Source organism: Centropristis striata, chromosome 8 (genome assembly GCF_030273125.1).
Source record: "Centropristis striata isolate RG_2023a ecotype Rhode Island chromosome 8, C.striata_1.0, whole genome shotgun sequence".
NCBI classification, from domain to species: Eukaryota; Metazoa; Chordata; class Actinopteri; order Perciformes; family Serranidae; genus Centropristis; species Centropristis striata.
In genome coordinates this window covers 36122735-36145559 of record NC_081524.1, presented here as the reverse complement: position 1 = coordinate 36145559, position 22825 = coordinate 36122735, and the positions used below count along the sequence as shown (strand labels likewise).

Below are 22825 nucleotides of genomic sequence, written 5' to 3'. Positions count from 1 at the left end.
CAGATCTGTGTGTCTACTAACCCATGTGCGGTATTCTCAGTGGGCTAGTTAAAAGGGTTACGACAGACTAATTCCACTGTTCTGGGCCTCCACTAATGATAATCCATCAATCATCCTCCTGCACGTCTTCAATGTCTTTTAATGGCCTGACTCACAAAGCAAGGAAGTAAATAACTTGTGGACGCCACACTTGTGGTCTATGAGACGAAATTTAAAGCTGACAAATAAATATTCTTTTGTTGTCAAACTAATTTGGTCAAGGCCTTCAGCTTTTTAACGATAGTTGTCAAGAAAGCAAGCTAAAGCTGTTGCTAATCAGCATTTTAAAGTTCTAGACATTACATGATCAACAATACATCATCTGTCTAAGCGTGCTGTGTGAAAATTTGTTACTGATGGTAAGGGGGTTTCAGCATTTTAACCAATGTGTCCTTAAACCTCTTGGGCACATTGTAACAACACACTTTTCTGTATAACATAGCTCACAGCCTTCATTCAAAGTTGCATCAACTAAAAAAATCAAGTGAAATCTTTTCTAAAGAGTTGAATGTCCTCGATGTTTGTGGTCTCCAGAGCTCTGTGTTCTTTATTTCTGACTAAAGCTTCTTAGGCTACCCTAAGTCCAAAATCCTGCTGGTTCAGCCATAATGTTTCAGATAACCTGGCCCTACGGGTCAACATCAAATTTGGGACGTTTAAAGGCAAAACGGGAGCTTTGTGACTAAAAAAACATGCAGCAACTGTCACAGTCTACCCAAGTTGGCCAGAACATGCCAATTTTCATTCACTGCTCCTCTGAAAAACATTGTCTAAAACGGCCACCAGTGTCATATGATTGGTTTATTCTACAATTCTACAATGTCATTCAGCAGACGCTTTTATCCAAAGTGACGTACAAATGAGAGTTAATACAACACAAGCCAGGATGAAGTCAAGAAACACAGTGGGAATAAGTGCCGTGGGTTAAGTTTGAGTCCATTAGGATACAAGTGTTTTTAGGTGTTTTTTCCTGGTGTTGCTGTTATGAATAGCCACAACAGATGCAGACACACTCCGTTTCTGGCTCTGAGTCATTGTGCTATTTGTTGATAAATGGGTCTCAATTCTCTGTTCCTCTTCTCATTCTTCCTCGGCAACAGTCAAATTACACCTACAGTGTGAATGTCTGTATTTGTTGCTTTGTGCACTTGTGTACCTGCCCGTCTGGTCATTTCTCTGTGTGTAAGCTTTAGTGGGTCTGCAGCCTGGATGTGTGCAGTTGTTATTTATGTGCAGATGTCAGTCCCTTGCCAGCCTTCCTCCAGCAGGGGGTCTGTATCTGATCCAAATGAACTCACTGTTGTTTTTCAAAAGGTTCAGGCTGGCTACAAATAAATCCCTTTGTTGTTACTCTTTTAACTGGAACTCTTTTTGGAGGCCGGGGGATTACTCGAATATGTTGACAAATCTCTCGCAAATAACACTGGCATTACTGAAAATCCGAGCTTAATGTGTGCTTCTGTGTGCGCTGGTCAGTCATTGGTGTCACTAATTTGACATGTTCGTCTTAACATGTGTGCATGTATGTGCACACGCAAATGCTTGTGCTAAAGAAAATGGACAGAATGTGCTCTTTATGTGTTCTGTTTATAGATAATCTGTTTTAAATATTCCTCTGAGGTAGTAGTGACATCAGTGGTGACATTTGTCAGCTGAAGAAACAGAGAGACCTTTGTCCGACACACAGACACACACATGCACAGCATCAGTTGCAGTTGTTCTCCGAACTGCTTCTGCGTCAGAAGAGAACATTTGAAGCTATTAATCTGAAGTGTGTGTGTGGCCTTCAATGTGTCTAGTTTGTTTCCAGTTTGTCTTTGTGTGTGGGCATGTGTGAAGAATCCCTTTTGATTTCTGACCTAAAGTTAAGTTGATGTCATGCTGCAGGGTGCAGTGCTTCCACAGGTTATCTGCAGGTCTTTTTTTTTAAACTGTAAAATAAATCAGCATGGTATAGGATACAGCATTATCATTAGGCCTTTTCATAGTGCGGCCCTTTAAATTTCCTGCTTTATTGCCAGAAAGATCTGTGCTGACTTTTCACCTAAGGGCATTTATAGTGATCCCGCGAAGGCGTGATATTCCTGCCCATTCATAGTGCAGTCTAGCGTCGCACGTAGCACAATGCTAATAGGCTGCACAGTTAGCTCTGTAGCAGTACAATTTTAGGTTGCAAGAAAAAATATGTGAACCCTTTTGAAATGTCCTAGTTTTCTGCATTAATTTGTCAATAAACTGGTAGAAAAAGTAAGTGAAACCTTTGGCTAATGACTCCATTAAGAGCTAATTGGAGTCAGGAGTTGGCAAACTTGGAGTCCTAACAATGAAATGAGATTTGAGTGAGGTGTAGTACTTTGACCTGTAAAAAACACTATAAAAATACTTTTTGAGTTAGCTAATCACAAGAAGTATCTGCTCATGCCTGGGTAACAAAAGAGATCTCTCCGAAGACCTGCGATCAAGAATTGATCGCTTTGCATCAGAGGTTACAAAGAATCAGGGGTTACAAAGTAATCACAAAGACTTTATTCACTATTCCACAATTAGACAAATTTACAATAAGCAGCAGACGCTGTGCACAGGTAGCGACGACGGCCACAGTTGTTGTGCAGCTGCTGAACACTGATTTGATGACTGTTGGACCAAGTGGGAGGTGTGTGTTAGACGGGTGGCTGTGGCTCAGTTGGCCCCTAGTTGGTGGTTCGATCCCTGACCGTCACAGCCTACATGTCGAAGTATCCTTGAGCGAGATACTGAACCCCAAATTGCTCCCGATGCTGTGTTCATCGGTGTGTGAATGAATTCCCAATGGTGGGACGTTTAGGGTAGCCTCTGCCACCAGTATGAATGTGTGTGTGAAAGGGTGAATGGCCGCAGTCTGTAGTGTAAATCGCTTTGAGTGGTCGCAAAGCGACTAGAAAAGCGATATATAAGTGGCTAGCATGCCTATATGCTCTTTTCAATGCTTCAGTATGACTAATCTTTTTCAAATTAAGTATAATGTCACCATGCATGTTGCTGAGTTCAGTGATATTCAGTCTAGTAGATCCACACTTAAAACCATAATTATTTTCAATTTGTCTCTTTAAAACCAGAATACACCCTGTGATTGAAGTTGACCCTGCCCATCAGATCAGCAGTGACTAGAACATGTGGGACGGTGGGATCTTGGGTACAAGATTCACGGTGCTGATCACAGATTGCTTGAATCAGTATCAGCCCATGCCAATTACAGGGTCTATTTAAAACCTTCTATTTATGATGTAACATTATTTTATTTATTTAACTGTTCTTAATAGCGTTGTATATTAAGTATTAAAATTAAGAGATGAGATGAGAATGTGTCATTGATTGACAACTGTTGATTTATTGGCAGGCAACATGTGCAACATATTCCACTCTCTCACCCCTCCAGTCACCAGCAAGTTCCCTTGTCCTGCTTCCCATCTGCTGGGGAAAAGTAAAGAGAGAGTCTGTGAGATTACTAACCGTGGTTGGTAATCTTGGTATGCTGCTCTTTGGCTATGTCTCGAGACTTGGTGCAAAATGTAGATAAATATATTTATCCGGTGCCCCTTCATTGGGCATCAACCTTGCATTTACTCACGTATTGGGCTTGATGCATAAGTAAACGCTTCAGTTTGTGGTTATGCCTCTGAGAAGCTGCTGAGACACAAAGCTGCATGGAGCCGCTGCAGACGGCTGGAGAGATTAAAATGAAAGTATCTGTTGCTTGAGATGTGTGAGTGAAAAAAGTGTTGAATATGAAAACAAATAATAATAAATAAAAAAAAGAGTCAGACAAAACATTTAACATGACAGAATACATATTCGAAAAGGAGTGAGAAGAAGTAAAACTTATAAACTCCCACCCCCTCTCCTTAAATATGACAAGTTAGCATCCTTGTCTAAACATGTCTTGTATTACAAAAGCATAAATATAATTTACCTATACAGCGAAATTATACATACATACATACATACACGCGCCCACATTTGGATACATACCCAAACACACGCACACATATATATAAAAGGAGAAGAAACAACAACACAAGGAAAAGAACAACAATTTTAGAAGCGCATAGAGAAATTGTCACGTTTTGTGTCTTCTGATAAGACTTGCTAGAGACCACTGAGTACTACTTAGAATGAATATCGTCCGAATATAGTCCCATTTGTGCTTGATCAGATTAGATCTTGGAATACATGGTGAAATAGAAGTAGGTCAGATTGCCTGCTAAAATCCCTTCGGTCTAGCAGATACCTCAAAGCGCCATTTAAACACAACAAAAACCTCAAACCTTCACCCACTTTGACTTTTTGTCTATAAACTGTGATCATCCCGACATTCACATTCTTGAGTAAAACCCATTTACTCATTTCAAATGTCTCTGCACAGAGTAATTTGAGTCTGCGTCTGACAGATGAACCTATTGTACAACCCCATGCCTTTCACTTTATTAGTGCAAAACCTCACAACAGCCGAGCGTAGAGTTTCACCTGGGACTACCTATGAAAATTTAATTTCATGTTCAAATTGATTCACAATATTAGTTTCATTAAGTTGCATATTAATTTCATTTGGACCTATTAAATCCAAATTAGATTGGCTTTTTTCCCTTCACCCAGTTAATTGTATCCCCATCAGAAAATAAATTCAACATAGTTCAGCTAGTCCTCAAATGCCCTCTGGCTTTGTATTAAGGATTGTCAGGTTCCTCCTGGGCCATTAGCATGGTTATTTTGTCATCTTTACTTGACACATTAATGAGCAAAAGCCCTGATTAATTCTTTGAAGGCTCAGTCATTTAAAATACAATAATACGGTTTAGTAGAATTGTGATTGTTGTAGAAACTCTGAAAATTAAGTCGAATTAATCCAGTATCAGATATTTTAAAAATCAGTCCACCAGGGTTTTTGTTTGCAACACCATGAATAGACACCCAAAGAGCATAATATCTCCCTCCTTCCAGGGACCTTGAACATCAGGAAAGTTAACAGGCTTCTGAAGACAAAATGACACAAAAGGTGCTAAAATCAAAACATAATCAATTGCTGCCAAGGTTTTCAGGTATTTATCTACTTTTTATTATTGATTTAAAAGAGCTTTTGATAAAGGTTGGATTTGCAACGGTTGAATCTCCTCACTCTTAGTGTATGTGCATGTTGAATTGTGGGTTAAAGGAATAGAAATTGATGAATGTGAATTATAAAAGAGAGAAATACTGGAAATACACATTGTTGGTGCTTTTCAACATTGAATCCGACGCTGTTCCTCTGTACTCCGCTCTGCTCGTGCTCCTGATGTCGACTCCAGCAGCTAATGTTGGGTTCGGGCTCTTTAATTGGCTTATGTTCCAGCTGCCTGCATTTAGTTTTGCATTGTTTCTTATGTTGTTTCTCCCATAGCTTCTTTATGCAAACACATGAGCCTGAGGGCAGAGTTCACTTTTCATACAGCCGCAGACTGGGAAAAAGACTTCACTGTCTTTCTAACGCTCTGTTTTGTGTCCCAGTTTTAGCACGCTTGATACTATTAGGGAAGCTGGTGAGTGTGTGAGTGTGTGTGTGTGTGTGTGTGTGTGTGTGTGTGTGTGTTTTGCCCGAGGCTACAGAAACGGTCCCTTCTTGCTCTTTGTATATCTATATGTGTGTGTGTGTGTGTGTGTGTGTGTGTGTGTGTGTGTTGTCAGCGACAGTAAAAGCCCCTTTGTGAACAAGTTGATTCGCGATGCTTTAGCGTCATAAACAAGGAATTTACAGCCACTCAGTCAGGATGGTTCATTAAACTTGTGTGTGTATTTGTTTCTGTGTCTGTCTGTGGGAACCATAGCCATTAGACTCGAGGCATTAAAAAAATGCCCTTTGTTCCACAGTTACAGCTCATTTGATTTAATTATCTGTCTCTTCCCTGTTCCCCATTTAGTTACATTTTTGGCAATCATAATCTTTGTTGTTGTTATTGCAATGTGCTAAAAGTCAGGTGTTAATGATCTACTGCTCTAACCCCAAACTAATAACCAACTTCATCATTCGTGTCCGCGAGCCAGGCAGACAGGTACACGGGGTGACTCAGAGGGAACAGGCAGTGAAAGTCGGCTTCTTGTGGTTTGAGAGTTCTCTCTGGCAGGCTGCTGACTGCTGCACTGATGTTTGATTGCTGCTTTGGCAGCTCATATTTCCATATAAATAGTTAAAAGTTAAATTAATTATCTGGAGGCACGTGTCGCTGTTAAAAGCCTCTGAACACATTAATGAAAGGTGAATGTTTAACATCTGCGCTCATCCATACCACAAATGTTTTTTGATTTAGCATTACCAAACAGTTTCGTAAAACATTTTTCTTCATTTTTAACCATTTTATGGTACTGTAAGAATATTTTTACTTCTCTTGGGCTCATATTTTCTCTCAGCACCTCCTGCGCATCATTCTCCTTCAAATGCTTTCAGGGTTAAACATAGGACAGGTCGACAAATGGAGATGCTGCCATCTCTTGAATAAAAGCAAACATGAAGGATTTAATACATAATACATTTCAACAGTCCTGGTTTTTGTTACAGGAGAGTGGAAATTTCTTACTCTCTGAGTTATTGGCCTCACCTATCCAGGAAGTATAAAAGATAACCTTGGAGCCCATACAGTATTTTATCCTCTTTCATTTGTTCAGCTCCTTCTATTCAATTCCCCCTTTTTTCCTTTTTAACACCTTCTGACACTAATAGTAACATATTTATCTGCTTAACGGAAAGCTCATTTAATCTGGCCATTAAGCCATGTTGAATATTGCACTGTGCCATTGTTGGGTGTTTTGAAAAAAATATTTAATACCTTTTTCAACATGAATGTTTTGGTTGCTTTACTCAAGCCACATAGTATTAATATCTTAATATGTGTTTTTTTTATTCTATTAATTTGGATGGCTGGCTACAATCATAAAAGATTTGAACAGGCTAGTGGCTGATTTCTCACAGTCCTTGATCCCTGCCAAATCCTTGATTTCTATAATCACTAATAATCACCGTAGCAAAATACACACACACACGTGCACACACACACACACTGTTTAAACAAAGCTGATGGAGGCTGAGTGAAAAGTGTATGCATGCTTGTGTGTTACTGTGCATGATGAACATGTTTGTTTTAGCTGATAGGCCCCCTGTGTGTTAGCCGCTTGTTTCCTGCGATTTTCGTCTGGCTGCCACAACTTCTCCATCCCCTCCGACTCAGTGGAATAATAGGTCTTATCAGCTCCGCTGCTGACCTTTACATAGATGTGTGTTAACCATTGTGACCAAGGTGTACCGTTCAGGGCTTCAGCCAGCCGAGTGAGAAGTAAGTTTGGGGTCACGGACACCGAGATGGAGAGAAAAAACAATAAGCCTCAAAACAGGCAGGGCCAAAGTCAGCACATAGCTGTGAAGCCTCAAACGCAGCAGAAACCTCCCGCATGTTAAAGCTACACTCACTTCCTTGCAAGGCTGAAACAAAGATACTTTATGAGGACTCTTCCTGTCCGGATCTGTGCTTAAGTAAAACCGTAAGGCCAGAATTCATTTCCAGATTCTTAAGAAGGGAAGCTAAATGCAGAGAGAATTTAGGTATTTCATTGATTTTAGGTCAAATTGCTTTAGAAAATTAAGGCCTAGTGTGCCAGTTCCTTTTCAGCTTGCAGCAATAATGCTTCTGGGTCAGTTAAGGTAATAGAAGAAGAGCTGAGGACACCATTTTTTTTACATGTTTTTCCACTTTTGCTCAGTCTTTAAAACAGAAGGAAAAACCTAACAGCAAACATACACTGCACTGACCTGCCTATTTATCTGCATCTCTCTGACAGCCTTTAGCTTACGAAAGGAAATCAAATTTCTATCCTTGCCTCCTGTAATAAGTGATGCAAACATCAGCTTCTGTTGAGCAAACATCAGAAATCTCTTCACGACACCACATCCTTTTTCTGCGTTTCCCAACTGTCACATCCAGTTAACTTTCCGGTTTATAAACATTGTTCGATACTCACTTTTCTTATATTGACGACTATCATCACACCACTCTTTCATGCTTTTCAGCACACAAATGTCTTCAGTACATGATAGTCGCGCTCCACTTTCTCACTCCCAATCAGCACGCCTCAGAGCTTCCTCTGCTGCTGGATTCTTTTCTTAGCCCTCTTTGCAACAGTTTCTGTTTGGAGATCAGTCAAACTCAGCACATTTTTTTTTTTTCTCCTTGATGCCAGAGGCCTTGACGTGGTGGGTTATAAAAGACACAGCTCATTGGTGACACACTTTATTATAAAGACTATTACCAAAGAATAGTGGAGTCACTATAAGAATAGAGGAGGCATTTTTGCAGATAAAAGTCTGCTTAAAAAAGAAAGGGGAGTGTGGTTTAGAGAGACACAGGGAGGATGTGATGGGAAGTCATTACCTGAGTTAAAAGCAAATTGAATCAGGCCTCTGTGCTCTCTTGTAATTTGAATTTCTCTGGCAGTAACAGTACAGTGTGGAAGAGAATAAGAACTATGAGAACGATGCAGTTTTTCCCCCCCGAGTTGCCACAGAGAGACACACAGGGACTCTCGCTTTTTTCCTCCTTCTCCTACACACACACACACTTTAACAAACAGTCAAAGCAGGTATTTCAGCTCCAGCTTGAGATTCCTTTTCAGACTGTAATATAACCACCACTGGGGTTCATGCGATATTCACTGCAGATAATTTGTTCATATCTCTCCCCTCGTCTTAAAAGCAAACACACAAGCGGTGGAACTATGCTCTACTTGACTGCATTTTCATTTTGTTGATCACTGGTCAATGATCTCATCTTTTCTTTTTCTCTGTTGTTTTTCTCCCTGTGGAGCAGAAGTGAAAATGCATCATGTGAAGCAGCAACAAAAGAGAGAGAAATTGTGCTGATGCGCTTCAGAAAAGTAGAGTTACAGAGGAGTGAAGGGTGTTTACACAAGGTTTTCTGATCACGTACATATGCGTGTAGGACTGTGGGAATGCATGGATGCACAATATACACACAGTCCCTTTTGATTTAGCACTTTAGTGCCCATACAAACACACACACACCTCCACAAAGGAATTCCCATTTTCTTTTTCTATTTCGTTCCTGATACACACATGATCATATGCAGACACGCTTCCACACACACACACACACACACACACACACACACACACACACACACACACACACACCTCTTCTAGCTATGTACCATGGTGGCCTTTCCTACTGTTTATCAAACCAATGTATGGGTAGTTTTCAGCTCCACTGGTCTGAACATATTATTCCATTTCCCTCTTCCCCACTGCTTAACACACAAACACACAAATACATGTCTGAGACACACACACCCACACACGCGCTCTCCATCCACTGTTCTTCCTACTCACTCACCAGGAGAGACTTTGCTCCCCACAGTAAATCCAAAAGATTGATGTGTCTCCTTGGACAAAATGAGATTGTGTGTCATTACAAGGCATTACACTACAGAACCCCTGAGTAACTGAATTAGGCCCAGTGTGTCACAAGCAAACACAGTTTACACACACACACACACACACAGATCATCTTACGGACTATTTTCACAAACCAGTTTCCTACATGTTTCCTTGGAAGAGGTAGTTGTCAAGACAGAAACATCAAACCGGGAGGCTTTCTTTCTCTAACTCTAATGAAAGGGTTGGATCAGATTAAACATTCCACCAATTTCATTTCATTTTACATTTTGTCTGTGTTTGCTATAAAAACCTAATAGAATGTAAAAATATCAAGCACCACATAGCCTACTAATGTGATTTCCTAGTCACTGCCTAAGTTATTTTCTTATTTGTTGCAATACATAAATATGCAAGATTCTTTTACCTCCCCAGGCCCCCGCCCCTCTTGAAACTGCTGCTACAGTGGCCACTGCAGGTGCAGCCTTTTGAGCTCTCATAATGTAGGTAAAATAGAGGATAAAGCAAGCTATGCATTAGGGCGGTCCACCTTATGATTAACCGGTTGCGACCGCAGTGCACAGTGTTTTCGTCTTATAACTTTGACCTTTTCACAGTGTGCTTTCAGTTCATGAAACTACATGGTAGCGATTCGTTCTCCAAAAATAAGCTAGCTAGCGTTAGCTCCAGCTTCCACACATGAACTAGTTGCAAAAAAAACAACATGGTCTCACAGAAATCCGTGAAATAGCCACGGATTTCGCTTCACTCAAAATCCGTGGAATAGCCACGGAATCACTCAAATTTCCGTGAAACTGACACGGATTTCGCTACAATGCAAGTTAATGACAGTCATATTTTTCTGGCGAGATCTTCACCACAAAGTGATTATGAACATTCACTGAGTGAATATTTAGAAAATAAAACATATATTTCTCGCTAGAAATGTGATCAAAATCCATTTTTATGCAGAAACAAAGTCAAAATATTAATTTTTTCACTAAAAATGAGAGAACTGTCCGCCATGTTTTTTGTTCTGACAGCCGGAACCTTGAAAGTCACGTGACTTGGAACAAACCAATAGCCACGGGATATGACTGTCATTAACTTGCATTGTAGCGAAATCCGTGTCAGTTTCACGGAAATTTGAGCGATTCCGTGGCTATTCCACGGATTTTGAGTTAAGGGAAATCCGTGGCTATTTCACGGATTTCTGTGAGACCAGGTTGAAAAAAAACCAGTATGACGAAGAGTGAGGTGATTGAATGAGTTGGGTCAGTTTGACACCCATGCTTTGTGGGGGATCTGTTGGCAGACATAGAATACAAGATTCATATTGTATTTTCATTAGTGTACCTGTTACGTATGTTTTTGTTTTCGTTAACTTATAATGAGCGCTTCATATATTCATAGGGAGTTGTTCCTCGAAACACTAGCTTTAGGGAGGGCCTTTCGCATTTTTAAGTTAGCTGAAGGCCACCGTTGGTTCTCCAACACGCTTGGAAAGGGAGGGTGAGCAGAAAGGTATTCTGTTGATTGCAATCTGCATTCTGACCACAAGATGCCACTAAATCCTGCACACTATCCTTAAATCACTGCAAAAAGAGCACTCAGTCATGTAGTGAGACGGGCCGTCTTCCAGTGAATCTCTAATCTATGAGTGCATCAGTGAAGTCAGTTTGTCATTCAGACAGGTTGATGGCAACAAGTGATTTCATCAGTCATTCACTTACACCATTAAGTGGTCTGGGAGGGAACAGGTGAGATAATTAGCTAGATACGCAGTAAATCAGCCGGCTCGTAGGTCTGACTTCAGATCAGATCTTGTTGCACTCGACTTTATCAGTATGCCGAGTGGTTCATAATAAACAAACATCAGAGCATTTTTGTCCTGTAACAATGGCCCGACTGATCCAGTACAAACACTGCTTCGAGGTCTGTCTATAGACAAAACAAGAAGTTGGGAAAACACTCACAGTTCCTATGTAGACACGGGGGTTTGGTTTCACACACACAAGCACAAGCTCTTACACACACACACACACACACACACACGTGCTGTCTCTCTCCAGTCAAAACAAGTGAGGCTGCTGTAGTAGTTACAGAAATCTAAGGTCAGCATGTGACACATTTTCTCACACACACACACACACACACACACACACACACACACACACACAGAGCTGAGAGTGTGCAGCACTGGGAACACGGGACTAAATGACAGAATTGAAGAGGTCAGACACACAGGCTGGATTGAACACTGAGAGGAGGAACAGGCCCCAGCTGCATGTGGACACACACTCATACACACACTGGTCTATTCACAGATGAAAAGAAGCATGCACACACACACACGCACACACACAAATGCGAAAACAATATTATGTGAGATAATGGAGGACTTTGTGTTTATTTATTCTCATTCTGACCCAGGCTAGTTATTGGCAGGATAAAAAACAAGTCCATGGCAGTCTCACTGTTACCCAGCATAAACTCTTGACTGTAAAATACATCACACACTGTTTGTTTTGCAGTCTGAATCGACTTCTCACAAATACAGTTCAACTCTAAAAAAAAACACCGTAGCATAATTCCCGTCATTTGGTTCTTCACTCCTCAGTCATCACTTAGTTGTAGTTGTGTCTAATAAAGCACAATGTGTGGGATGCTAATATAAGTATTCTGACACATGGCCCATTTGGGGATTTTGTGGTATGATGGTATGATGTGGTTATGATACGCTGACTTACTGGCTAGACTTTTGTACATTGTGATGTCCTGTATCACCACCATACATATTCTCATCTAAGTACATTGACAATAGGCAGACATATTGATATTCTTTGACATTATCGATTACATTTTTTGCCTTGTTTCCTCACAAGGTGTACCTTCCTTACTTTTTATTTTTTTGCTGGTGCTGGTGCAGAAATGATTTTACTTAGATGCAAACTGATAGGATTTGTCCATTGCGTCCCTGATCAGTGTCCTGACGGCATCCTCCTCTCTGCTGCTAGCCAGCGGGTGAAAGCCAACACCAAATTTTCCAGTTTTCACTTTTGGAATTAGCTTTTTCTGCTTGAATTTTTGCCTCGCTATATATACAGTACAGGCCAAAAGTTTGGACACACCTTCTCATTCAATGCGTTTCCTTTATTTTCATGACTATTGACATTGTAAATTCATAAAAACTATTAATGAACACATGTGGAATTATGTACTTAACAAAAAAGTGTGAAATAACTGAAAACATGTCTTATATTCTAGTAAGCAAAGGGGGGCTACTTTGAGGAATCTAAAATACAAGACATGTTTTCAGTTATTTCACACTTTTTTGTTAAGTACATAATTCCATATGTGTTCATTCATAGTTTTGATGCCTTCAGTGAGAATCTACAATGTAAATAGTCATGAAAATAAAGAAAAACGCATTGAATGAGAAGGTGTGTCCAAACTTTTGGCCTGTACTGTATATTTTTTAGCACCATGTCCACCATTTTGGTAGCTTCCTCTTTGATGCATTCTAACAATCTGTCACCTGGTCACTACGTTTTTATAGAGTCCATCCCTCACATTCTGCACACTGCGGCCGGTTGGCTAAACTCCCCATGCCCAAAGGTTGACGGCCAGAAACGTCACTAACACAGCAAAATAAGAAGAAAATAAGAAAATACAGGCAGGACAGAGGACAGAGAGCAGGGCTTCAAAACACTTGAGAAGGATTATTCTAGTCTATCCTTGTTGTTTCTTAGGAAAGTCGTACTCATTCTGCTTCTACTCAACACAGCATTTGTTTGCTTATAAAGTGATCTAAGAAGGCCAAACTCCACAATGAGCCAGTTTATATTAAAACATGTCTGTTTAATCCCAGATCCTAAACATGGTAATGAGGTACAAGCAATGCTGTCTTTGTCAGAGTCGCACAAGATCCTCGCAAACTTCCTATGTAACTTGAACGCAGCCATCTCTTACTGTGTATCAAGGGTAAATAGGGTTTAGTTGGCAACCTTTTCTCAGAATAACTAATCATCCTCTATTCACTGCTCCTAATAGGTCTTTACTCCATTGTGTCAGCATTCTTTGTTCCTTGACTCCACATTATTTTGCAACCTCCACTTTGACTTTGAGATGACACTAACCATAAACTTACAGGCTTGAGGCTTTGTTCACTCATATAATAGGAGTTTAAAAATTTTGTTTGCTCATATACCCACTCCACCCCTCTCCCAGTCTCAACAATAAGAGCAATGAATAATCTTACTTTACAATTTGCAATGTGCTCAGACTTCCCCTCACAGTTTAAGCTTTGTTTTCATAATTACATCTTTAAGCCCGCACAATACGAAACCCCCATGAACACACACACACACACTCACTCACTCACATAAATGCACACACGGCTCAATTTGTTTATGCGTAGAGCAGTTTTCTAATTAATGTGTAGAGCCTAAATGCTTATCATTGAGAAAACATTTTCCTGCTCAACTCTCTCCCGGTCCGTCTCTATCAGATGCTGCACAAGGGAGCTTTTCCAAAGGGATCTATACTGTATTTGTGTGTGTATGCCGAGGGGGGTTTACAAATGTATAGAGGAACCTCAGGGCTTTCCTTTCTTTGTTACCTTTTCAAGGCTGCAACCACACAATAGTCTCTCTCTCTCTCTTATGCACATGTGCGCTCACACACACACACACACACACACACACACACACACACTGGGGAGGTAGCCTCTCTTATTGTAACACATTGATGAACTACACTGTTGTCAGGTACAACAGCTACCTCTGTGGTTTAATTAACTGGGACGAAAACAGAAGGCAGAGAGGACCGAAACAAAGGAGGGAACGGATGGAGGCTTGATAAGGAGGAGAAGAGAAAATTTTTGTTTTATTTCTCGTGTTTTTCCTTTACATAACCGGGGTGTTGTTGATGTTTGTGCTTTTATCATAAAGTGCTTAATTTTCTCGACACTGACACTAAATCATTCTGTAATTTCAGCTACTCTTTAAACAAAAGTTTTTGTGTTTCTGAGAGTAATATTAAATTGAAAAGTAATTAAAATATATGTTTTTTTTCTTGTCTTGCAATTCAGATTTAAGTGAGCACAACTTGAATAAACTGCAGAGGGGGAGGGAGGGAGAGAGAGAGAAAGAGTGACACCACTCCTCCTTCATTCAGTGTCAGTCTGAGGGTGCTGACTAGTTGTCGCAGTGTGTTTAGGCTGATGGAGAGGTCGAAACTGCTAATGCGTTGTTGTGATACTGGACAAATGTTCAGCAGCAGCACACTCACACAGCCACATGAACATAATTGATGCACACACACACACACACACATACACACACAGACAGACACACACAAACACACACACACACACCCAAGCAGGCCACTGACTGTCTCTTGAGATTAATGTTGGTGTGATCCACTCAGCTGGGCCTGATCACATTAAGATGGATGGACCCCCTGGTGGTGTGTGTGTGTGTGTGTGTGTTTATGTGCGCGCACATGCAGGGCCCCATCTGTCTGTGTTTTCTCCACAGCTAGGTCCTGTGACCTAGCTGCCATCTTTAGTGCCCTCAACTCCGATAAGCAATACCCTTAGAGCGAGAGATGGATGGATAGATGAATAGATAGCTATATTCTCTTTTGTTTTTCTGTTTTTTTTTTCATGGTGACATTAAAAAATGCTTCTGGCATTTTGGTTGTTTTTCAAAATGATTTTAAAGATATTGTAGGTGTTTCAGTGGGCACTGAAAGCATGAAGGTATTTCACAGTTCAGAAAAATGCAGTTAAAAAAGAGTATTCAAAAACCTAAAGGTTCCTTAGACCAGTAGTTCCCAACCTTTTTGAGTCGCGACCCCCAATTTAACAGGCATGTTGTCCAGCATTTTGCCCCAGCATTCTATTGTTACTTTTAATCTAAGTCCTTTGCTATAAGTTTAAAGGTCCATTCTGACCTCCTGAGTGTGTAACAGTCAGCTTCAAGCCAGAGACTCCTTGTAAAGTAATAACTTGATACTTTGGGATATGTCAGAAAAGACACAAAATTACCCAAAAAAGAATGAAATTGACCACAAAATGACACAAAATGACCAAAAAAGACACAAAATGACCAAAAAATGACATAAAATTAAGCAAAAAGGGACTCAAATTGGCCACATATAGACCAAAAAAGACACAAATAGACCAAAAAAAGACATAAAATTACCAAAAAAAGACAAAAAATTACCTTAAAAGACACAAAATGACCAAAAAAGAAACAAAATGACCAAAAAATGATAAGAGACACAAAATGACCAAAAAAGACACAAAACGACAAAAAAACAACACAAAATGACATTAAATGACCAAAAAGACTAAAGCACATTTACACATGAACACATGAACACAGTGGAGACAGAGCTGACCTTGTCTGACGGTGGCAGGAACTTGAGACAATACCTCTCATCGACATACACACTGTCAAGAGAACCACAATAGTGATGTTGGCTTTAAACAGGAGGCAGAAACACTTCAAACTCTTGCCTGTTTCTTTTGGCTGCCCTTGTTAACCGATCAGGCTGTTCAAACACGACAGTTAACTACCGCAGAGATATTTACGGTGTCTGGTCTATTTTTTCTCGCCAGGCAGCAGAAATTAGCCCTGACTGTAGAGGTGAGAGTGCTCTACAGATATTTAGCGTATCTGCAGCACCTGGTGTCATCGGTAACACCATAACTGACACAAGTTTATTAACCAGTGGGAAAAGTTTCTTCACTTTAGTATCCCTTCCTTAGAAACTCTTGCATTGCTACTGTTTACAGTTTGTGGTAATTGCTCAGTAGCTAACAGTTGTGAACTGTGGTAAAACGTAGCATCCCTGTTTTCATATGTGGACTTCATAATATTGGCCAAAGCTAAAACATCCTGCGGCTTCAAGAATTATTTCAGTGGGTAGTGAAAACTACGAGGATATAGTTCTCTTTTTATTAATGTTGAGCTTTGGGGGAATCCCTGTTATTCCTCCATGAGTCTATTACAGACAGACTGTATGCCTGTTTTCTACAGCAGTCTGATTTCATAGTCTCACACAGGCTGCCTTCCATCACAGCATTTGATGGTTATTTATCATTAGCAAGGCGTTTTTCTCATTGCACTGGAGTGTATAAAACCCACAGCAAACCAATTTGAGCACTGGGACAAGGAGAACTGGTGCTTTTGATCTTTATTCTGTGTCAAAAGCTTGCATTAGTGGTGCTGTGCTAATAGATCGCCATGTTGTTCCATTTATGTGTAGCTGGTCTGTGGTCCAGTATTAGTCATAGTTTGGTTCATTTGGGGCTGTTTGTGAAAACACCACTTGACATGCGGTGTTTCACTTCAGGGATGGTTTTGGTGCTTAATATCACCGTTGGTATACATTTGTCAGGCGTGGCTATGTGACATTATTAGTCACCCTCATGAAATATACAAAAAAACCCAAATCCTTGAAAGTATATGAGCAAAGCCAACTTTTTGAACCATATATGAACACACATGGCAAAACATGATTTCCCTCCCTTTTTTAACTATAGAAAATAATTGGTCTTCTTTTCCCTTCCTTCAGTATTTTAGAATAGAATAGAATATATCTTTATTGTCTGTTCAACAGAGCAGAAATTTGTCTTTCAACACGGCTATAAAAATTCATGCAGAACACACAACAATTACATGAAGTGAAATAAATAAATAAAATAAAACAACACTTCAGTAAAAACACACAACATCAATAAAAAGAATGAATGACGTGGGGTACAGTGTTACCGGCCACTATTTAGTATAGCGACTGCAGCACATTGCACATAAAACACAAATTAAACTAATTTTTAGTCTTTAACTCGTGTTCTCCCAACAGCATGTTCCTGCAGAAAACAGTTTCAATAAATCTAAGCCAGCAGTAATAGTGACTGAAAAGAAGCTACTGTGGTAACAACAGTGTATATTTTTAACTTAGTATGACAAATTGGAGGTCAGAGATGAAAACCCTAATGCAGTACAGACAAATAGTGCTTTGAGCAGTGGCCCTCCTTCTTCTTTTCAGTAGTGATTTGCAGACAACACTTTTCATCCTGAACAAAGGCTCTCCTCGAGTTTATACCGTGCCATGCTTCTGAAATACAATGCGTTGAGTCTAATCTTTTCACTGCTTGCACTGGTCTGAGAGACCATGGTTATTTTGGAGCTAGCTGGAGTTCTTCTCAACAGTTTAGGATATAATAGACAGTCTGGATTCCCTGCTTTCTTCTTCTGCATCTGCTCTATTGGGATGTGTGCATGAATAGATTTAATTTTAACATCAAAAACATCTCCTCTGTTTGTCTGTGCGCTCCACCATGTTCTCCTCAACCCCCTCTATCATCACTGTTCAGCTGGTTTAAATGAAAATGTTGTTCTGGGCTGGATTGTTCAATTCTAAGATATGATATTGAAATTTATTCACAATGTCAAACTCTGTATATTTTTTAAAAACACAAACCAGTCATCAAACACAAATAAAATAAGTGTGCTGTTCAATTTAATATCAGACAAGTGTAATGCAAGACGACTTATATCAACATGGTCTCACAGAAATCCGTGAAATAGCCACGGATTTCACTTAACTCAAAATCCGTGGAATAGCCACGGAATCGCTCAAATTTCCGTGAAACTGACACGGATTTCGCTACAGTTAATGAGTTAATGACCAAGTTAATGACAGTCATATTTTTCTGGCGAGATCTTCACCACAAAGTGATTATGTACATTCACTGAGTGAATATTTAGAAAATAAAACATATAATTCTCGCTAGAAATGTGATCAAAATCCATTTTTATGCAGAAACTAAGTCAAAATATTATTTTTTTCACTAAAAATGAGAGAACTGTCCGCCATGTTTTTTGTTCTGACCGCCGGAACCTTGAAAGTCACGTGACTTGGAACAAACCAATAGGAAAAAATATCAATGGGATGGCCATGGGATATGACTGTCATTAACTTCCATTGTAGCTAAATCCGTGTCAGTTTCACGGAAATTTGAGCGACTCCGTGGCTATTCCACGGATTTTGAGTTAAGCGAAATCCGTGGCTATTTCACGGATTTCTGTGAGACCAGGTTCACTTATATATAAAAAATGTATTTAGCTTCCCAACTTGTGGCCATTAAACCACATTTTCACATTCCTGTAACATGCTAGCTTGTGGGATTACTTTAGTGTGCACCATCATACTGCACCTCACCATAAATGCACAAATGATGTTTGAAGAATACTGCTCTCTGCATCCATCCATCTTTTTGTCTCATCATGTCTCTGTTTGTGGTTTTCTGCCTGTGTAGGTGTCTGAATGCATGTACCTACTGCAAGACGAAGCATGCCAGAGGAGACCTGGCCAGCTATCCAATCGAGGAGCTCGTGGAGAGAGCCAGGCAATCTTTCCAGGGTGAGTACTTTATCTCTCTCACACATGCACAGACACAGTCACAACATGACTTTGAATTATGGTGTTTATTTGTATGCTAGTTCCTTTCAAAAATCTTCTTTCCAATAAAAGAGGTACTTACAGTGCAATAAAAACAACTTAATATCCGACAAATCCGCCGATGAATATACTTGATTTATTTGTTGTGGCACTGGAAGTGCTGCTATTGGACAATTTAAGGTGTCGATATACAGTCGGATAACTAGGATCTTGGAGAGATGATGCCAGATGAACAGCTGTTGTGCCCTGGCATCTGTTCCTTAAGAGTAGACTCCCAGAATCCCTAATCGCACAGCAGGCCATGTCTCTGTTAGAGCCCCAGGCAGGTCAGCCAAGGTCAAGTCTACACACTGATAACACAGATCTCACTTCCAGATCATTTACTTTATACAGTATGTTATCTATCTATGACTTATTTTGAAAGTATAGTCTGTTTTATAAAAGTTATTTGTCTGATGTCGAAAATCTAATTTCTGTATTGCATCTCTCAGCCGCTTCCAGTAACTTCTCTCCACTGGGTTATTAACTTCCTCGCTTAATTCATGCAATATGCTGTGTTTCGGGTCTTCATGACCCGAGTACTGTGCAACAAGCTGAGGTCAATTGTCTCGTCCTGTTAACATTAACATGTCATTGCTCATGCACATAATCTTACCAACCTGAAAATTTGACCTTTTGGAAGAGCTCTTTTTAAAATCCTGATCAAATCTACAAATTGTATATTCAGTGTCAGTAAACAAAGACTTTATCCCTCAGAGCTGCCAAAGACATGTATTTTAGAGACCTCCTACTTAAATGCTGATGAGTATCAGCCTTTTTAAAGGCTTAAGCTTTAGTAGCAAATTATTCCTTTGATAAAAGACTGTTATTTAGGCTTTATTTTTTAAAGGCAATGTTTGTCAGGATTAATTTGTCCTGATAATGCTGGCACAAGAATGCGCCACTGACACCGTTAAATTTTTTTTACAAACCTTGTTCGGTTTATGTAACTTGTGGTCACCTCGTGGTTCAGTTTCTGTTGCCACCTTTGTGTCTAAAAAGCACAAGGGACAGTTTTAATACAGATGACGATGAGAAACGAAATATTAACCTGGCAGTTTAGAATTGTGGCGTAACAGATGCTTCACAGCGGTTTGAACTCCTTTGTTGCAGGATCACAGCAGCGATGTAAAGTGTTAGCACATTTATTTGTATGTGTATATCAATTACTTTAATGGTGAAGCAGTTGTTGGCAATACAATTCTTAGATCTCAGGCTCCCTCCTACTGTGCATGTAAAATGTAGAAAGAAAAAACATGTAAGTGGAATAAAATCTAATTGTAATGCTAATTTGCTAAATACAATAACACCAATATGTGATAGTGCTGTAGTAAAAGCTAAGATCAACTTTTTAGCAGGGGTCCTCTACTACCAACATAGTGGTCTCACTCAGCCATGAATAAGGATCCTGGATTTTTTTTTTTTTAACCAGTGCTATTGTCAGTCTGGACACAGACTCTGTTAATTTCTGGGTAATGAAAAACAAGCATATACCCTTGACAAGGACATGGCTTTCTAAATCCCATCCAGAACTCTTTAAAACAGCTGCATCCATGCCACTGCAGTGCCCGGGGGTGGGCAGTCAAGGGCAAACTCACCAGCTGCTTGAACCTTTGTGTGTGTGTGTGTGTATGTGTTTGTGCACAATGTTAAATGTGGGTGACAGTGCAGGGGAAGATACATCTGCCCTTTACACCTGTTTTATAGAAGTTGCAGGGCACACTGACATGCTGTGAGACTGTTACTCTCCCTGTCCTGTAAGGAAAACATTTGGACAGTTTGTGCAGTCATTTATTGGCCGTAGATGCTTTTCATTTAATGAATGCGTTAATACATAAATGAACCTTTCTACAAAACCAGCAGTTACTCAAACAGCATGCATGTTCATGCAGACTCATAATAGACTTGACATTGGTTAACCGATGTGATAGAACTCAAAAGCAGGAACTTCAGAATGGAGATCAGATAAAGGGTCTGTTTTGGCGTGTGTAATCCGTTAAAACGCAGGAAACATGAGTGTCACGACGGTTAGTTGTTGTTTTGAAAACAGAGAAAGAGGAAGCTGGAGGTTGGCGTCTGTCATGATTTACACACAGTTAGAATAAGACAGACAACGATGGGTAGTGTGAGGGGAAGGAGAGGAGGTTTCACTATCTAGCCTTTGTTCATAGTGAATGCAGTCAAAATCAAATTTTTTTTCTTATATATACATATTTTGTTCTTGCTGGTCAGTTTTGTCCCTTTGTAGCTTCAGTTACATACAGATATATGTTCTGCGTGTATTTCCTTGTTTCTTAGACATTGTAACACACTCACACACACACACACACACACACACACACACACACACACATGCATATTGACTTGTCAATAGCAACATAGTAAGACACACAGTTTGCCTTTGTAGTTTACAGATTATTGTTGACCATGTTGTAATTGTTTAACACACACACACACACACACACACACGCACACACACACACTCATTGGCGAGTGTGATAAGCAGGTTTCATCTCTGGAATAATTGGGGTCCATGCCCTTTGGCCATCTAATGTATATTTTGTCTCTCACATATAGCATATTTCTCTTTTGTTGAACAAATAGAATCATCTACCACATTTATGAACCAAAGGCGCGCTGTTTACTCCATCAAATATTTTTGTTAGGTCTGGAATTACATTATGGCAGCGCAGCAATGCCCCTTTCCCTCTCTCACTCTATTAGCCACCTTTTTCTTATCTCAAACAAATTGAGCCTCACAAATAGGCCCCGCAATTCGATTTGCTATTTGATGTCTTTTGAATAAAATAGGCTGCGAGTATGAATGCTAATTTTGATTGGCCAGTCCACCAGCATTGGGGGGTATTTGATTGGTTTATCCCAGGGAAATTTTTTATGGGATTTATGGGATTTATTCAAATGCGATTTGAGGTAAATAGCTCTCTTTCCATCTGGAAAAAAAAGAGAGAGTGAGTGAGTGCACAGCTTTTAAAATAATCTGAATTATTCAAATGTATGAATGTATAATTTTTAAGATCAGAGAGGTTCGTTAATGTATGCAGGTAATGGAGGCTGGGGATGTCATCGGAAATGACAAGGTTGTGGGTGTGTGTGAGTGTTTGGGTGGAGTGTTGGGGCTTCATATGCATAGTTTTGTGTGTGACAGAAACATTGGAAACAGTGATTGAGAGTGGGTTGGTCGATGTGTTGGCAAAGAGGTGTGTGTCTTTGGGCGTGTGTGAAACAGCCAGAAGTAGAGAAATATTCAACCAAAGTCCTCTGGGTGAGTAGTTCTGTAGATGTCGGATCATCATCTCCATGAAGTGAGTACAGGAGATAAAAAGTAAACAAGCTTCATCCAGCAGCAGTCTGCCAACACACTAACACACTGGCTCCTCCTCCTTGTTTCCTCTAGTCCTCTAAACCTAAACATGTCCTGTCTTCATACTTTTTCCCCCTCTTACGCCTCCTGTCTTCTCTGAATTCTTCCTGTGGCTCGTCTTTCTCTCGTGGCTCTTTTCAGCCCACACTCCATCACTGTTCAAGATGTATTTGTCATCAGCATACAGAGTGTGTGCCATTATCAATATATGAAACATATAAATGTAATTATCAACTACTGTTATCTCCGAGTTATACTTCTTAAAAGCCTTTCACTAACCCAGCTATTCTCAACCTTGGGGTCGGGACCCCAATTGGGGTCGCGAGATGATTTCTGGGGGTCGCCAAATCATTTTGGAAGTCAGCTCTGTCTCCACTGTGTTAAAGTGTTCATGTGTTAATGTGTTTTAGTCTTTTTGGTCACTTAATGTCTTTTTTTTT

At 40.0% G+C, this 22825-nt stretch overlaps 1 protein-coding gene across 1 annotated transcript in view; it reads left to right on the top strand.

Annotated features, from left to right (window-relative positions):
• Positions 1–22825, top strand: part of cdkal1 (CDK5 regulatory subunit associated protein 1-like 1) — a 277873-nt gene that overhangs the window by 108333 nt on the left and 146715 nt on the right. Inside the window, exon 8 of the mRNA XM_059338970.1 lies at positions 18822–18925. Coding sequence (XP_059194953.1) covers positions 18822–18925 — 104 coding nt within the window. The remainder of the gene's footprint in view (positions 1–18821; positions 18926–22825) is intronic.